Below are 16,321 nucleotides of genomic sequence, written 5' to 3'. Positions count from 1 at the left end.
TCAAATACGGTTTAAGTATAGTATGCAGTGCATCTTTATTTCTCAAATACGGTTTAAGTACAGTATGCAGTGCATCTTTATTTCTCAAATACGGTTTAAGTACAGTATGCAGTGCATCTTTATTTCTCAAATACGGTTTAAGTACAGTATGCAGTGCATCTTTATTTCTCAAATACGGTTTAAGTACAGTATGCAGTGCATCTTTATTTCTCAAATACGGTTTAAGTATAGTATGCAGTGCATCTTTATTTCTCAAATACGGTTTAAGTACAGTATGCAGTGCATCTTTATTTCTCAAATACGGTTTAAGTATATGCAGTGCATCTTTATTTCTCAAATACGGTTTAAGTACAGTATGCAGTGCATCTTTATTTCTCAAATACGGTTTAAGTACAGTATGCAGTGCATCTTTATTTCTCAAATACGGTTTAAGTATGTATGCAGTGCATCTTTATTTCTCAAATACGGTTTAAGTACAGTATGCAGTGCATCTTTATTTCTCAAATACGGTTTAAGTACAGTATGCAGTGCATCTTTATTTCTCAAATACGGTTTAAGTGCAGTATGCAGTGCATCTTTATTTCTCAAATACGGTTTAAGTATAGTATGCAGTGCATCTTTATTTCTCAAATACGGTTTAAGTGCAGTATGCAGTGCATCTTTATTTCTCAAATACGGTTTAAGTACAGTATGCAGTGCATCTTTATTTCTCAAATACGGTTTAAGTATAGTATGCAGTGCATCTTTATTTCTCAAATACGGTTTAAGTACAGTATGCAGTGCATCTTTATTTCTCAAATACGGTTTAAGTGCAGTATGCAGTGCATCTTTATTTCTCAAATACGGTTTAAGTACAGTATGCAGTGCATCTTTATTTCTCAAATACGGTTTAAGTATAGTATGCAGTGCATCTTTATTTCTCAAATACGGTTTAAGTACAGTATGCAGTGCATCTTTATTTCCCAAATACAGTTTAAGTACAGTATGCAGTGCATTATTATTTCTCAAATACGGTTTAAGTACAGTATGCAGTGCATCTTTATTTCTCAAATACAGTTTAAGTACAGTATGCAGTGCATCTTTATTTCTCAAATACGGTTTAAGTATAGTATGCAGTGCATCTTTATTTCTCAAATACAGTTTAAGTACAGTATGCAGTGCATTTTATTTCTCAAATACGGTTTAAGTACAGTATGCAGTGCATCTTTATTTCTCAAATACGGTTTAAGTACAGTATGCAGTGCATTATTATTTCTCAAATACAGTTTAAGTACAGTATGCAGTGCATCTTTATTTCTCAAATACGGTTTAAGTATAGTATGCAGTGCATCTTTATTTCTCAAATACGGTTTAAGTATAGTATGCAGTGCATCTTTATTTCTCAAATACGGTTTAAGTACAGTATGCAGTGCATCTTTATTTCTCAAATACGGTTTAAGTATAGTATTCAGTACATCTTTATTTCTCAAATACGGTTTAATTGCAGTATGCAGTGCATCTTTATTTCTCAAATACGGTTTAAGTACAGTATGCAGTGCATCTTTATTTCTCAAATACGGTTTAAGTATAGTATGCAGTGCATCTTTATTTCTCAAATACGGTTTAAGTACAGTATGCAGTGCATCTTTATTTCTCAAATACGTTTTAAATGCAGTATGCAGTGCATCTTTATTTCTCAAATACGGTTTAAGTACAGTATGCAGTGCATCTTTATTTCTCAAATACGGTTTAAGTATAGTATGCAGTGCATCTTTATTTCTCAAATACGGTTTAAGTATAGTATGCAGTGCATCTTTATTTCTCAAATACGGTTTAAGTACAGTATGCAGTGCATCTTTATTTCTCAAATACGGTTTAAGTACAGTATGCAGTGCATCTTTATTTCTTTTCTTGGGCCTGTTTTGCCCAAATATTTTTCATATTAAAAACATTTTCGTTTTATATTTGTTTTTTAATGCAAATCTTTTTGCTTTTTGTTTTATTTTTCTGAAAAGTTAATTTTTGATGATAATTTATATCAAAAAACAGTTATAATTACAATTTCTTTCGTTCATTACCATTATTTAATTACTTATTGTATTCATTACTTGTTATTTTATGAGTTAACTTCTCCAACTTACTTATTATTTTATGAGTTAACTTCTCCAACTTACTTATTATTTTATGAGTTAACTTCTCTAACTCTCTTATTATTTTATGAGTTAACTTCTCTAACTTACTTATTATTTTATGAGTTAACTTCTCTTACTTTCTTATTATTTTATGAGTTAACTTCTCTAACTCTCTTATTATTTTATGAGTTAACTTCTCTAACTTACTTATTATTTTATGAGTTAACTTCTATAACTTATTATTTTATGAGTTAACTTCTATAACTTATTATTTTATGAGTTAACTTCTCTAACTTTCTTCTTATTTTATGAGTTAACTTCTCTAACTTTCTTATTATTTTATGAGTTAACTTCTCTAACTTTCTTATTATTTTATATGTTAACTTCTCTAACTCTTATTATTTTATGAGTTAACATCTCTAGCTTTATTATTTTATGAGTTAACATCTTTAGCTTTATTATTTTATTATTTAACTTTTTAACTGAATCATTTTTTTCCTTATTAATATTTATTCAACAAATGTCATGAGTTTTCATCGGTTGTCGTTCTCTTCAATAACATATTGACTTATAATTTTGGAGGACATCTGACAACCTATTTGAAGTTTTTGCATGTGTTCTATTTTACTATTATTACTCAACTATTTCTTGGAATACTTGGTTACGTAATCTTTGTATGATAGCATCATGCGCTACAAAAAAGTGACATTTGCTATATTCTGCAAATAAAATGACCTATTAATAGAGGGTGGAAATAAGAAGATAATCAAAATATTAACTTTACATAAAAACACTGAATATTCACTTCTAACCGAGTTGAGTTGTATAATTAAAACCACATCATAAGGACCAAATACAATTAAACCTACAATTTTTGTGTCATGCGAACACACTGGGATGTTCAGTGTAAGGAAATAGATCAGTTTGTCAGTTTCCAGCTCATCGTCTCTTGTTATTTTCTATGTTGTATTATAACTGGATTATTATTATTTAGTAGAGGAACACTGGGAACTTCTTTTAAAAATAATAAAGCATTGTTACAAAGACGTTAACATTGAAGAGTCAAAAAATAAGAAGGAAAAAACATGAAATAATATTAATTTTACTTTATGTTTGTAATGAACCTATACCTGTTTATTTCCTTTTTGAGATAACTGTTCCTTTATTGTTTAAAACCGTTACATAATTGTGGAAAAAGTATGACTCTTAGAAAACACCTTAAACAAACAATTTGTGAGGTTTAAAATGAACTTCACATTCCATAATCAGACTTGTTTGCTATTACAGACTTTACATATTAAACTGTTTGTCTTTATTAATATCTGTAATTAGTTAAACATGCACTAATCATAAAACATATCATATATCAGAATCGGAAAAACTATACACCTTTTTAAATATAATACTGTATATTAAGTAAAATAAAAGCATTGAGTTTAATTAATGTAAAACAACTTATTTATTATGACTGATTAAAGTGTATTTCTGTAAAACAACTTATTTATTATGACTGATTAAAGTGTATTTCTGTGAAACAACTTATTTATTATGACTGATTAAAGTGTATTTCTGTAAAACAACTTATTTATTAAGACTGATTAAAGTGTATTTCTTCAAAACCACTTATTTATTATGACTGATTAAAGTGTATTCCTGGAAAATAACTTATTTAATATGGCTGATTAAAGTGTATTCCTGGAAAATAACTTACTTATTATGACTGATTAAAGTATATTCCTGTAAAACAACTTATTTAATATGACTGATTAAAGTGTATTCATATAAAACAACTTATATGACTGATTAAGGAATATTCCTACAAACCGGCTTATTTAATATAATTGAATAAAATGTATTCACATAAACCAGCAAAATTATTATGACTCGTTAAACGTGTAATACTAAAAACTGATTATAAACTATGAATGAAGAAATGTGTAAGATCTAACCTCCCTAGAACAGATGTCTGCAGCATATAGCCCGTTAAGGAACTCTGCATCTCCTTCCAAGCGGACGCCATTTTCTACAACTCTTAGCCTGCCCATTCCATCCTAAAACACAATGAAGAGAGAGTTCGCATTAGAAAAAAAAACCCAAACAACTTCTTCACCATTGTGGATAAATAGCTGGTCTTCACCATACATGTATGTTCTTATTTACAAATACCAAGCTTTATTAGAGTATGAAAACGTCGGCATATAAAATAATTAGCATTGGTCATAAAAATAAATAATAGAACAAAGATATGCAATATTATCATGAGATCTGTGCTTGAGAAAATATATCTGCATATGAACACACTGGGATGATATTTATAACATGCTCAGTGTAAGGAAATAGATATTATGGACAATATGGTTTCACATATGTGAATATTTCTATCACCAATAAATAAAAGAACAATCAAATATGAAATTAAGCTACATTCAGAGAAACTTTGGTGATATTCACGATAGATTATCTATTACACATAACTTCATAAGTTAATATTTAAACAAAACTTCATAAGTTAATATTTAAACATTTACACAAAACTTAATAAGTTAACATTTAAACAAAACTTCATAAGTTAATATTTAAACATTTACACAAAACTTAATAAGTTAACATTTAAACATTTACACAAAACTTAATAAGTTAACATTTAAACAAAACTTCATAAGTTAATATTTAAACATTTACACAAAACTTAATAAGTTAACATTTAAACATTTACACAAAACTTAATAAGTTAACATTTAAACATTTACACAAAACTTAATAAGTTAGCGTTTAAACATTTACACAAAACTTAATAAGTTAACATTTAAACAAAACTTAATAAGTTAACGTTTAAACATTTACACAAAACTTAATAAGTTAACATTTAAACAAAACTTAATAAGTTAACGTTTAAACATTTACACAAAACTTAATAAGTTAACATTTAAACATTTACACAAAATTTAATAAAAACAGAATATTTTACAAACTGGCGCAAAAAGTAGTTGAGATTAACTTATTGAATAAACTAAAGTTTAAAGAAAAGGACTGAATATACATGTAGATTTAAAAAATGAGTAATCCAAGGTTGTTCAACTTCACCAAACCAGATGGGCTATACAGTAGTAGCTGATGGTTCTTGATTCAGTTTGTTCATATTACAAAACTATACAGTGGTGGATAATGATTAGTAATGTTATGTAATAATTGGTCACGTACATATATGATAGTGAGTGGTGGTTACTAAAACTATAAATCTATATAACTGTTGATGGTTGTTGTTAAGTTATCAAAAAATGAGTGATAATTAATATAACTTTGATGAATAGTGAAACACTTTGATGTTCATAGTTACTTCAATGCATCCAGAAAGAGTTAAATTGTTTGGTTTACTTTAGCCCAAATCTCCTGGGAGGTCTACCTGCATTAGCTGTTACTCTTTCTCAGAAAGCAGCTGATAAACAACACCCACCACCAATTATTGTATCAACGAATGGTAGTATTATCCGTCACATTATAACACTCCTACGGCTAAAAACCTGATTATGTTTGGTAACGTGAATTCGAACCCGCAACCTTCCTATTGCGAGTCGAACGTCTAATTAACTCATGGAGCCAGAATGTGGAACATTTTGTAGGGTCTTACGCATCACAGAATTCAAGGCTAGTATTTAGAGTGCATAGGGAAAAAAATGTGTGTATGGATTGATGTATACATATATTAGTAATAGCTTTAAATACTGTATAATATTCTGAATGCAGTACATTCAAGTGGGTTTAACTGAATGTTTGATGACCACCTGAATGATATTTAATAGTTTTAATTTAATTTAAATAATGGGACTGCCAAGATGGACCAGTAGGTCCCTTATGTCCACAAATATGTCATGTTATAATTATTTCAGTTAGATTGTATTTTACGCAGATTTCAACTTTATTAATTGAACCCTTGAATTGAATTATATTGAACCATTTTTTATAGATTGACTTTAGGTGTTAAACTATCTAGCATAAGTCCCTTCTTTTATTATTTCACATGCCAGATGCTTGTACAAATCTCGATTGTAACTTTTCCATTAAGATACCTGCCTCAGGAGGTAGTTTGTTTGTTTTGAATTTCGCACAAAGCTACTCGAGGGCTATCTGTGCTAACCTGTCCCTAATTTAGCAGTGTAAGACTAGAGGCAAGGCAGCTAGTCATCACAACTCACCGCTAAATCTTGGGCTACTCTTTTACCAACGAATAGTAGGATTGACCGTCACATTATAACGCCCCCACGGCTGAGAGAGCATGTTTGACGTGACGGGGATCCGAACCCGCATCCCTCGGATTACGAGTCGAGTATGTTAACCTCCCGGCCATGCTGGGCTTCGCCAGTTTGTAAAGGGTTTTTATTTTTTGTATACTTGTTAAAACACAATACACACGTTAAAATATAAACCTAATACACCTGTTAAAATAAATCAATAGACCTTTTAAACTCCAAATAGGCATACTAATTAATATACAATCCTAATAGACATGTTTCAGTTTAACTGTTAACAAAACAAACCACATATAACCGTTTAAACACAGAATCGATACATCTGTTAAAACAAAAACCCAATACAATTGTTTAAGCACAGAACCAATATATCCGTTAAAAACAAACCCAATATGACTCTTTAAGCATAGAACCAATACAGCTGTTAAAGCATAAACCCCTTAAAATTGTTAAAATACAAAAACCAGTATTTCATAAACATAAATTCAATATTGTCTAAAAGACAAACCTTCTGTATCTAAAACACAGATTCAGTATATCCAAATTTAACTCCACCATACCTATTACATAGATAAAAAAATCTAATATATTTGGACTTTAGAATAAAAAATTACAAAGAAAACAAACAAACTTCGAAGCAAATTACAAAAACGCAAGGTTCGGTTTAACCAAAGCTTTTATAACAAGTCAGATCCAGATAACGAGAAAGATAAACGAGTCTCATTACGATATAAGAACACGAGATTTGTTTTGACAAATGAAGATCTGAAACTTTGATGACAAGTTACATTAGATCCAAATAATATTCAACTTTGTTTTCGAGAAAAGTAGACGGTTAGATCAAGATAACACCGAGTCGTCGTTAAATGTGAAGACAAAAGAATTTCACTATTAAGAAATTTTGAACCTTTATCACTCCATTTAGAAGGATTTCGTGTAAGTCAAATACTTACGATGGAAAAGTCCATGACTTTGATGATCCAGATCGTGAGGGCTAAGTTAATGATGACGACGGCCATTAGGAGGATAACCAGGAGGTATAGACACCTTTTTCTCCAGCCGTAAATTCCTATTCGATATATCAGTTGGTGCTGGTATCGGTCGTAGTCAGGGCCAGAACGGGCGGTCCATTCCTGGGATGCTGGTGACGTAGCTGTCGAAGCCTCGCCTCTTCCCATGGTTAGTCTAAATGTGAACAATGTTGTGAGTAAATTGTAGACAAACAGTTAGAGGTGAGACTAACTCCATGTGGATTTATAAACAGTTATTCTAAGACTGGGATATAATGTAATCAAATTGTGACAGTCAACATGAGCGACATAACATGTAAGAAACTTTACAACTCCAAAACAAACTTATCAACGCGTCATCCTGAAACTACGGTTTATTGTAACCAGTAGACAGTTAACCACAGAACACAAAGCTGTGCGAAACGTTAATTTCCGTTACGAACGTATTAACGAGTGATCCTGAAAATTCAATTTTACAGTAACCAAGCAGCTGTTCAACAGCACAATAATCCATCACGTTTTAACTAACATGTAATCCTGATAACAACTATATTATCTGCTTCACCTCGGAGATTCCGAGTTTCAGGTTAAAATGTTTAAAGACCAGTAAAAAGTTTAACATTTTCATATAAATCTTATTTCTCCTTTTTCTTACTCTTCCTGACGTTTCGGCTTTCTCATTTTACAAGGGTCTGTGGACCGCACTAGTTACAAAACAGATTTGATTTATAGAAACCAAAAACAATATAAAACTACAACGATATAATAGAACGGTGCACGGTGAAGTGTGCTAAAATTATTGTCGAACGGAGTCAAAGATCTTAAAATGAACGTTAAAAAAATAAAATAAAAAATATTACGTGACGTTATAATACTTCTGTAGGGGGCTGGCACGTGATAATACTTCTGTAGGTGGCTGGCATTGTATTTGTTAATGAAAGGGCATTTTGATTGAATCAAAGGAGATTCTTTAAATTTCCTGTGACGAAAGTCGTCACAAATCTTTGAATTTTGAGAGGCCCGGCATGGCCAGTTGGTTAGGACTCTCGAATCTCAATCTGAGGATTAAGAGTTTGAATCATTGTCACAGCAAACATACTCGTCCTTTCAATCGTGAGGGCGTTATAATGGTACAGTCAATTCCACTATTCGTTGGTAAAAGAGTACCTCAAGAGTTAGCGGTGAGCGGTGATAACTAGCTGCCTTCCCTCTGATCTTACACTGCTAAATTAGGGACGGCTAGCACGGATAGCCCTCGTGTAGCTTTGCGCAAAATTTGAAACAAACAAACTTGAATTTTGAACCATCAAGGTGTTTTGTAAATTATCACGTGTGAGTTCATGTAATGTTTAATGGTAGCGTTTTGTTGTTAGTAGCTGCTGTAACGCGAATGTGTTTTGTGAAACGATCGTGTATTGGACGACTATATTGACATATGCACGTGCCTGAACATTGTGTGCATGTTTAGTAGACGGTGTACGTTAAGCGTGCATGATTTATTTAAGCCACTGGTCTTAACAAAACGCTTTCTGGTTTCCATGGGTTGTTGTTATTGAAAGCTGAAGTAAGTATATCATTTAGGTTTTAACTGTGTTTTTGTAAGATGTGGATATTCAAATGATATCTTCTAATCGTTTCATGAAGCCGAGCAGTTAAAGGTTTATCCACGAAAGGCATAATCCATAAAACAATGTTTTAATATGGCGATTTCTTTATTTGTTTGTTGTTGTTGTTGTTGTTTCTTGCTGTAGTTTGTTAAAATATTATGAGTCAAAACTGTTTTCGTAATGTAACTATCCGGATACCCATTGAGCAAGAACAACTTTTGAACTACTACTTTCGTTTTGAGCTATTGATAAAGTTTACTTCATTGGAACTTCTACAGTAAGTTAGGCTTAAGTACGACGTTTCGATGACTGGTATGATCATTATAAAGTAGACACGTTTTTACACTAAAGAACGTTTTAGTATTTAAATCAACGTTGAAATTTCAACAATGACTTATGTGTACACGAATCAGTACCTATGATCAATCCTAGAATTTAAATACATTAATTGTTGATTTATATATTAAACCGTTCTTTACTGTACTTGACAAAGATTTCACCAGTGATCCCAACGTCGTAACTGTTCTAAAAACAAACCTTATTTGCTGTAAAAGCTGCAAATTGTGATGTAAAAAAGTAGTTTCATCCTGGCTTGTGTCTCACCATCCATGGTGTTGGAGGATTTTTATTAGTAAGTTTACCGATGATGACAACCTGTTTGGTAACTGGTATTATCAAAGTGCGTAATAATACTGTTTGTAACATACAGTGGTAACTTGTATTATCAAAGTGCGTAATAATACTGTTTGGAACATACTGTGGTGAATGGTATTATCAAAGTGCGTAATAATACTGTTTGGAACATACTGTGGTGAATGGTATTATCAAAGTGCGTAATAATACTGTTTGGAACATGCTGTGGTGAAGCGTTTGGTTCTTCCAATAGTGACCATGGTATCAAGAAAAGGTGTAGACTTCTTCCAAACGTAACATTACGTGTTAGTATGAGGGAAGATGTCAGTTATTAAAGATTTCAAAGAACTCTAAAAGAGAGAGGAATCCATGGTTCTATCAGATCATCCCATAAGTATGTCAGAAAATTTAATAAAAAAGTGTACCATCATTCCTGTCTTTGTAGAAGGCTTTAACGACTAAAATATATGGTAGGACGTGTATAAAAATGACAAATAAACTAGCCCAATTCAATTCTTTCAAATCGTTAATTGAATGAACCCTTATGAATATGGACGTGTCTGAGGAGCACATTAGGCAGACAATATTTTATGAGTTTAAAAAAGGCAGTAATGCAGCAGAAACTACATGAAACATTCAAGTTGTTTATGGTGCGGAGACTCTTTATGAAAGAAAATGTCAAAGGTGGTTTAAAAAGTTCAGATCAGGTGACTACAGCTAAAGTGATGCACCACATTCAAGTCATCCTGTTGAACTTAATGGTGACTTTCTGCTGGCTGCACTTGATAAAGATTGTGCTGTAACAGTTGTACAACTAGCACAGAAGTTTAATTCAACCAATGCAACAGTTCACTGTCATCTACAACACCTTTGAACGGTATCAAAACTTAGAAAATGGGTCAACCATGATTTCACAGAAGCCAACCTCAGAGCAACTCTCGTGAACGTGGCTCACCTTTTTTGGACATGTTAGTGACTGCAGATAAAAAATGGATATATTATAAAAATGTTAAGCACCACAGATAATGGTCACTCAATTTAATGATTACATCAGATTTCAACAGTTAGAGCACTTGAATATTGCACTGAAAGAAAAGAGGCCTGCTTTGATCAGTCATAAAGGTGTTACTTACACCAGGATAATGCACGGCCCCATACAGCAAGGATCACATCTGTAAAGACCGAGGAGCTAGACTGAAAGAAAACTTCCACATCCTCCTTATTCTCCAGACCTTGCCCCATCTGATTATCATCTATTCAGAAGATTGCAGAACTATCTTGGTGGAAAAGAGCTTGGAACACATGAAGATGTCAAAACTAACCTCTCTAGATTCGTTTCCTCCAAACCCCAATCATTTTATAGAAGTGGCATTTAGAAGCTTGTGAATCGTTGGCAGGAAATAATTAATAATAATGGAACACACATTATTGATTAAATAACATTAAAAGCTTTTGAAATCCTTTCTCTTTTTCTGTACCTAAAATCGGACATTACTTAAGATATAACCTGATATATACCGAAGAAATTTACTACAGATGTGTACCACGCAGGTGGTTCAAGGTTAGTTTCAAAATTCCACTGATGATTTAAAGAATGACATAAAGATAAGAGACCAAAACAACAGCAATGTTGTTGTCCATAGCAACTAAAAATAGAGATGAAAACAAAACAATACTGTTGCCTATAGCAACTAAAGATAGAGACCAAAATAAAATAAAAAACAATATTATTGCCCATAGCGATACCTTTTGTTTGTTTCTAGAAAACTGAACCGAATTTGGAGTAATTGTTGCTGAGAACAAATCTGATAGAAGTTTTCGATGCATTCCATAGGGAACCATGTTGAGTCCAAGAAGCAATCATAGGGAACCATGTTGAGTCCAAGAAGCAACCATAGGGAACCATGTTGAGTCCAATAAGCAATAATAGAGTAATAAGAGAACAGAAAACGAGTTTAAAAGATTAACATTCACCAATGTCAAAAAAATCGTGTCTTTAATGAAAACCAATGATGATGGTTTGATCGATGGAACTACAGTTCTAAATAATCTAATACTTTCCAAGGACTGAATTTCAATGCTCTCCAAAGGTTTTAATTTTGTTATTTTGGATTAACATACCAAGAATCTAACACCCGTTCAAACCTTCACCAATGCTTCCACAAATTAAGAGTTCACAAAATATTTTTCTTCCTACGGTAATAGATATATCTGACTTAACAACGATGTTAGCCTTTCTTTTGTACCATTTGATTTTCCTAAACCCACACCTCCCAGTGCATGCGTTACTCCGGAAAATGATATTGAGAAACTTAAAAATGACATTAACAGGATTATAAATAGCTTTAAGAATTATCACCTAAAGCCCAGTCTTTTAAGAAACGAGCAGTTTGTTATAAACAAGTTAAAAAAGAACGATCTTATGCTAGTGAAAGTGAGTGAGAAGTGTAAAGGTTTTACTGTAATAAATACAGCCACTGATGTTAGAAAAACGTTAAAATAGATACATCTAGAAGATACGTCTAGTAAACTACTGAACAAAAGAACTGGGAACAAATGTCTAGAGAAATTTCAAATAATACAACACTCTACCTGTATGATTCTAGACAATCTTAGAACATAGCGTTCCAAAATGTTCAGATTAACCAAAGATCCTAAACGTGACACCCTTTTCTCTCTGTTAGTGTCTCTGATTCACTCTCTCTTCAACAAAATCCCTTCATACATGAATAGTTCTGAACACTTTGTCAACAGGTTAGGTGAAGATGGTTTACAGATGAGTTCAAGTATTATTCCATTTACTTTTGATATCATCCATGTGTATTCTTCTATTCACCACTGAAAGAAGTGTAAGCTCGATTATGAATCTTATTAGATCGGCTACCCCTTCTACTACTGTGAATCTTATTAGATCGGCTACCCCTTCTACTACTGTGAATCTTATTAGATCGGCTACCCCTTCTACTACTGATGAACATTTTGTTCTCAACAGCAATCACTTTAAATTCAATTCAGTTCTCTGTAAAGAAAACAAAGAACCAAAGTAGCGCCATGGGCAACAATACTCTTTTGACTTCTACTTTTAGTTACCATGAGCAACAATATTGTTTTTGTTTTGGCCTGTACCTTTAGTTACCATGAGCAACAATATTGTTTTTGTTTTGGCCTGTACCTTTAGTTACCATAAGCAACAATATTGTTTTTGTTTTGGCCTGTACCTTTAGTTACCATGAGCAACAATATTGTTTTTGTTTTGGCCTGTACCTTTAGTTACCATAAGCAACAATATTGCTGTTGTTTTTATGCATTTCTTATCAACTGTTGTTATGCGGTGGAATTTTGAAACTAATACTGAACCATTTAAGTCGTACAGATATGTGAATTACATTTTCCATATATAACATCATGAGTTCCCTTTGCTTTTGGAGTTCCTTGAATTTCTTTAATAAACCCCTTCCCATCGAATTACAGTTCACACTATACTGATGACGTCCAGAAGTTTGTACCCTGTCTTGATGTCATGGTCACTGTTAAAAGTTACAAACATGTTACTGTATGTTCCATTCACACCATTCACTAGCTAGCAAACAGGGTATTATTATCAACTAATTTAATAAAAAACTTGGAAAATGTTAATCGTCCTTACTAGCGTATGAACACTTTCTCCAGAAACTGCGATTTACTATAATCATTCAGTTATTTAACAGAATAATAGTTCATTGTGGATTTATTAACACGTAATTTTTAAACTATAAATTTATTTTAATCATGTAAGTAATGAATATAAGAGCAGAAAAACAACAACATAGATAAATATTAAAATTGTTACTGACGTAAAAAAAAGTGTTTTCTCTCTTATTTTTACTCATAGGCTTGATACCGATTTCAGTAAATTTAACTCCCTCTTTCATATGATAAACTTTATTTATATTTTTTAGCTTTATCTACAATGCATGTTTCTTTTAATAGGCCTTTTAAAGTCACTTCATATTTTACACGACTTCAATCTTTTTTTCCAATTAATGTACCCACACCACGTAAAACAGTTACACTTCCTCAATATCTTTATTTGGCACCTCGTATTCATAATTTTATTCCTTATAGTATAAGATCTTCTATTAATCGTGTTAATCAAAAGAAATACTTAAAACAATGGATCTTAAATACTGATGATAATATTCTGGGAACTTTATATTGATTTTGTAAGTTTTGATTTTACTTTATTATGTGTTTAACCATCACAGGACGAGTTAACTCTTTGTTGATGGTTTTATATTGTTATTTGATTTTTTGTGCCTAATTTATTGCTTAATAAATTTATTATTATTATTATTATTATTATATTATTATATTATTATTATTAACACGTTATCGTGAAATAACATTTAGTAAACAAGAGTTGACAGTCAAGAGAAAAGAACAAAGAAAGCTGTAAGGATGTTGGAACCCCGTTACGTACTTATCAGCTCGTGATGCTTAGACTAGGATTTACTGTAATAAAACAGTCAGTCATTAGAAGAGCAGAAAGAAAACTTTAAAAATGTGAATATCCAATACGGACTTACCATCACGTCATCCTCAAACTAGGATTTACTGTAATAAAACAGTTTGTCAACAGGAGAGTAGAGAGAAAACGTCTAGAAACGTTAAAATGTATTAGGACTTATTAACACGTCAACGTGAAACCAGAGTTTAATGTATTAAAGGAGTTAGCCAACAGGAGGACAGGAAGAAAAAATAATTAGAAATGGTACATCCCGTTAGGATCTGAATATACCTGATATTATGATATATAAGTTAATCAAACAATTACTCAACAGAAGAGGAGATAACATGTTCTCAGAAATGTTAATACCCGTGATATAATTATGAAAACATTGTCTCGAAATAGAGATTTGGTTTACTCAAATAGTGAGTCAACAGGGCAACAGGAAGAAAACTTTGAGAAATGTTAAAATTCATTAGGTATTTATTATATCTATACTTCATTCAGAAACAAAATATTTCTATAATAAAGCAGTGAGTCAGAATAAAAACGTTATCGATGTTTGTTTTTGTATTGACTATTGTATATCACACCTTCAGGTAGATTTGTTCAATGTACTAAATGTTGGTTTCATTTGTTATAGATACATCTAATTTTGTCTAAAAATCACGGTAAGTTGTTAACAGTTCATGGCGTTTCTTGGAGTAAAAACAAACACACTGACGTTTCTCTCCAGGTAAACATTGTTTTGTTTACGTAAGTTTACAGAAACAAGAGGAATTAATTATTGATTTCTTACTTTAAATGTGTTTCATTATTACACACAGTGGATCTTTATTGATTTCTTACTCTAAATGTGTTTCATTATTACACACAGTGGTTCTTTATTGATTTCTTACTCTAAATGTGTTTCATTATTACACACAGTGGTTCTTTATTGATTTCTTACTTTAAATGTGTTTCATTATTACACACAGTGGTTCTTTATTGATTTCTTATTCTAAATGTGTTTCATTATTACACACAGTGGTTCTTTATTGATTTCTAACTCTAAATGTGTTTCATTATTACACACAGTGGTTCTTTATTGATTTCTTACTCTAAATGTGTTTCATTATTACACACAGTGGTTCTTTATTGATTTCTTACTTTAAATGTGTTTCATTATTACACACAGTGGTTCTTTATTGATTTCTTACTCTAAATGTGTTTCATTATTACACACAGTGGTTCTTTATTGATTTCTAACTCTAAATGTGTTTCATTATTACACACAGTGGTTCTTTATTGATTTCTTACTTTAAATGTGTTTCATTATTACACACAGTGGATCTTTATTGATTTCTTACTCTAAATGTGTTTCATTATTACACACAGTGGTTCTTTATTGATTTCTTACTCTAAATATGTTTCATTATTACACACAGTGGTTCTTTATTGATTTCTTACTTTAAATGTGTTTCATTATTACACACAGTGGTTCTTTATTGATTTCTTACTCTAAATGTGTTTCATTATTACACACAGTGGTTCTTTATTGATTTCTAACTCTAAATGTGTTTCATTATTACACACAGTGGTTCTTTATTGATTTCTTACTTTAAATGTGTTTCATTATTACACACAGTGGTTCTTTATTGATTTCTTACTCTAAATGTGTTTCATTATTACACACAGTGGTTCTTTATTGATTTCTTACTCTAAATGTGTTTCATTATTACATACGGTGGTTCTTTATTGATTTCTTACTCTAAATGTGTTTCATTATTACACACAGTGGTTCTTTATTGATTTCTTACTTTAAATGTGTTTCATTATTACACACAGTGGTTCTTTATTGATTTCTTACTCTAAATGTGTTTCATTATTACACACAGTGGTTCTTTATTGATTTCTTACTCTAAATGTGTTTCATTATTACACACAGTGGTTCTTTATTGATTTCTAACTCTAAATGTGTTTCATTATTACACACAGTGGTTCTTTATTGATTTCTTACTCTAAATGTGTTTCATTATTACACACAGTGGATCTTTATTGATTTCTTACTCTAAATGTGTTTCATTATTACACACAGTGGTTCTTTATTGATTTCTTACTCTAAATGTGTTTCATTATTACATACGGTGGTTCTTTATTGATTTCTTACTCTAAATGTGTTTCATTATTACACACAGTGGTTCTTTATTGATTTCTTACTCTAAATGTGTTTCATTATTACATACAG

General features: G+C 31.4%; 1 protein-coding gene across 2 annotated transcripts in view; it reads right to left on the bottom strand.

Annotated features, from left to right (window-relative positions):
* Positions 1-1,963: 1,963 nt before the first annotated feature.
* Positions 1,964-16,321, bottom strand: part of LOC143230053 (delta-sarcoglycan-like) — a 121,508-nt gene continuing 107,150 nt past the window's right edge. For both annotated transcript variants that reach the window (XM_076463049.1, XM_076463050.1), the window contains exons 2-3: positions 7,312-7,543; positions 1,964-4,162 (exon numbers count right to left, since the gene is read on the bottom strand). In XM_076463049.1, the coding sequence (XP_076319164.1) occupies positions 4,031-4,162; positions 7,312-7,543 (364 nt within the window). In that variant the 3' untranslated portion in view covers positions 1,964-4,030. The remainder of the gene's footprint in view (positions 4,163-7,311; positions 7,544-16,321) is intronic.

Source organism: Tachypleus tridentatus, chromosome 10 (genome assembly GCF_004210375.1).
Source record: "Tachypleus tridentatus isolate NWPU-2018 chromosome 10, ASM421037v1, whole genome shotgun sequence".
Classification (NCBI taxonomy): Eukaryota; Metazoa; Arthropoda; class Merostomata; order Xiphosura; family Limulidae; genus Tachypleus; species Tachypleus tridentatus.
Note: the sequence above shows the minus strand (reverse complement) of the source record. Positions and strands in the feature narration are given on the sequence as shown.